Source organism: Sesamum indicum, linkage group LG16 (assembly GCF_000512975.1).
Source record: "Sesamum indicum cultivar Zhongzhi No. 13 linkage group LG16, S_indicum_v1.0, whole genome shotgun sequence".
Classification (NCBI taxonomy): Eukaryota; Viridiplantae; Streptophyta; class Magnoliopsida; order Lamiales; family Pedaliaceae; genus Sesamum; species Sesamum indicum.
Window position 1 is genome coordinate 1533487 of NC_026160.1, and position 3536 is coordinate 1537022.

Sequence of the window (3536 nt, forward strand, 5' to 3'; positions counted from 1 at the left end):
GTTATATATATATCACCAAAGTACGACAAGAAACGCGTCGTCTCCGAACTGTTCGGACCAGAAATTTCCTTGGGCTTCTGCACATCCAGCATATGAAGAATCAAAGCAGCAGGCGGACTCGTTACTCTGCATTTCTTGGCATAACCCGAGACCATAAAGGTCTTCTTCGGCAGTTGGAGGCAAATTTATCTTGAGTTGGCTGTTTACCAATTCGGCCAAGAGATCGCCTTCTGCTTGTTCAACTGAGTCGACAGCAACGACAGTTTTAGGGTTTTGGACAGGAACGTTCTCGGACGCAGGTTCCTCTTGAACAGTATTAGTTGTGCACATGTTGATTTCAGATGATCGGAGTTCCTGCGCCGTTTCAGGCTTGATCGCTTTCCTTGTCGCACGGTCTCGTTTGCTGCTGCGTTTCTTTATGTGGGCATGCCAGTAATTCTTGACCTCATTGTCAGTTCTGCCAGGTAACTTTGCAGCAATGGCTGACCACCTGTATGTGTTAATTCAGCAATTAATGAACTAATAATTTTTAGAGCAAAATTTCTTCTTCTTTACAAAACTTCCCTTCTGAATATGCGCACTGGAAAACCCTATAACTTATTTCCTTTCAAAATTAGATACAAAACAGATGCAGTGCTTATACTTCTTGAGATTCATCCAAATCAATTTTTCACTCATACCGGTTTCCGAGTTGGGCATGTAGTTTGATGATGAGATCCTCTTCATTTTTGGTGAAGTTTCCCCGTTTCAGACCGGGCCTCAGATAGTTCATCCATCGCAGCCGGCAACTCTTTCCGCATCTTGCTAGACCTATAGAGATGCCATTCATAAATCTCCATGTAAGTTCATAAGACTGCAACTTCTGCTTGACTCAAAGTTCATTTCATGTAAAAATACCAACGTGAATTGCAAATCAATACACAAATCAACTCTCTCACACATGCGCAAATTAAAATAAATAAATCTTGCAAATTAACCATTAGTTTTTCTTCCATCATAATCATGGCTTCAATCTTGAAATTGATCCGGAAATGTAATGATGTACATATATGTAATTGCATGAAATTGCTCAAATGAGTGATCACTCTATACGTTTTCGCTTCTTATATATATACTCTTTATGGGGTTTCTTGGAAAGAAACATGGCAGATCAATCCAATTAGGCCGAGGTACTATATAGGAAACCCGGAAAGGGGGCGCGCCTCATCAGCTACGACACTGTGATGATATGATCACGTGAAAAAAACTGTGCCTTACCGGCAAATATGGGCAGCAATCGCCAATTCGGGTGGCCATATCTCTCGACATGAGCTCTTAACTTGTTGTCCTCGTCTTCACTCCAAGCACCTTTCTTTATTCCATGGCTGTCAAAAGAAGGTGTCCTTACCATTTTTGTTTAGTCCAAGTTCAGTCCTTGTTTACTCGGTGTGGGATGGAATGGAAGCTGACAATCATCGCACAACCTTTTTTATGGAGGACTTTCTTTCTGGTAACTTACGAAACAACGTACGAAACCGTGATTATAGAAATACAAAATGTCGTTCAGATGATAGAGGAAATTGTAGGGTAATTAAGGAGAAAGCCAGTCGAGGTATATACTTTTTTGACTCGAGTGTACATAGGTACTGGATTTGGTCAATATCTGCTCCGAGCAGCAATTATAATGTAAAAAATTATTTTAGTACCCAGATTTTTATGTATTTGTCAAATTGATACATGAATTTGTGCAAATGATATAGTACATATATATACTCGAAGTTCTCCACAAATAATAAATTGATACATGAATTTTTACGAATACCCTAATTATGTTATTTATTAATAATAGAATGTACCATGATGAAGACTAATTTTGATTCAAATAAAATGAGAGAGAGAAACTATTTTTGGATTAAAATATATTTTTCTTTATAAAATATTTAGGATATATAGACATAGATATCAATTTGATTTTAATAAAAAAACTAGGATATCAATCTTATCATTTCTAAAAGTTCATGTATTAATTTGATGATAATAATAAAAATTCGGTATCAAAATAATTCTACTCTGATGTAAACTAGTGATTGCGACAATTTCAATATGTGTACAAAATAGGATAGAAATTCACTTAATAGTTGTATAATAATATAAAATTAGTATGGTATACGTACTGAATGTAATAATTTTGTGAATTCATATATAAAGAGTACAATATAATGGAGAGGAAAGAGAAAAAGAGAAAGATAAGAGAAGGGAAAAGAAGATGGAAAGAATTTACTTATTATTTTATTTTTTATATAGGATAGTTTAGTCTAAACACATAATACTCAGATTAAATATATTTTTGGTCTTATAACTTAGATTATTTGGTGTTTTCTTTTTTTAACTTTATATGGTAGCATTTTGGTCCTTCATTTTTTTAATTTGCAATTTTAGTATTTTTTTCGTTGGAGTTAAAGGAGTGAGCCGACAAAAAGGGTGAACTCTGATTGAAAAAAGGACTGAAATTATAAAATTAAAAAGATGAAAGATCAAAATACTACCCCAAAAAGTTAAAGGATAAGAAACACCAAATAACACTACAAAAAATGTAACATTTAACCATGGTAATTGCCATGATTAAAAATAAAATGGCCCTAGTAAGTAGTCATTAACCATGGCCATGCAATAACTGTCGGCCGTGGTATCTGTGAGGGTGGCTAGAACATTTACCATGGTAAAAGTTATGGCAAATAACTTTTCTTCTTTTCTATGAAAAATCTATGTTTTCGCATCGATTTTATTTAACCATAGTCAATAAAAATTATTCACCATAATTTTTAATTCATAGCTATTAAAATTATAGCCAACAATAATTTTTTCCTAATAAAACCTAAATTACATGATAAAAAAAATACATTTAAACCCATAATACGCACCAATATATTTACTACACATCCTCAACTTAATAATATAGTATGGTTAGTATAGATGTATAAAAAAAAGTTATTATAAAAAACTTATAAGCCACTCCAACTCGTCAACTGTACAACATTTACCCCTCAATTCAAAATTTTATTAGAGGGCCTATATTTGTAGAATTTTACATTTAAAGAGAATTACTATATTGGGTGGATGCTTTTCCCCATCTTTTGTTTTAATATGAACTTAATAGAAAAATGAAGAATATGGGGAAAGGAGTGATGAATAGTATAAAACCTGTGCTCATGCATGACCACTAAATTCTGATGAGTTCATTATAATTAATGCGGAAAAGTATTAGTTTAGTCAGCTAAGTATGTTTAATTTTAATTTTAGTTCGATAACTATGTCCATTTTTGTTTAGATCTAGTAACTTACGAAATTGCGTACTTTTAGTCCTCTGGCAGATTTTCGGACAATTTTATCCCTATGCAATTTTTGAAAGACAGTTTTAGTCCATATGCAGCCATAGGGATAAAATTATCCGAAAATCTGCCAGAGGATTAAAAGTAAACAATTTCATAAGTTACTGGACCTAAACAAAAATGGACATAGTTATCAGACTAAAATTAAAATTAGGCATACATAGTTAT

The 3536-nt window shown here is 33.3% G+C and overlaps 1 protein-coding gene across 1 annotated transcript; it reads right to left on the minus strand.

The window, feature by feature from the left end:
* LOC105178614 (myb-related protein 308-like) lies at positions 13 to 1585 on the minus strand. Its single transcript, XM_011102124.2, has 3 exons — positions 1258 to 1585; positions 681 to 810; positions 13 to 490 (listed from the first exon to the last, which is right to left on the minus strand). The coding sequence occupies exons 1-3, from the start codon at positions 1388 to 1390 to the stop codon at positions 13 to 15; spliced, it is 741 nt and encodes a 246-aa protein (XP_011100426.1). The 5' UTR covers positions 1391 to 1585.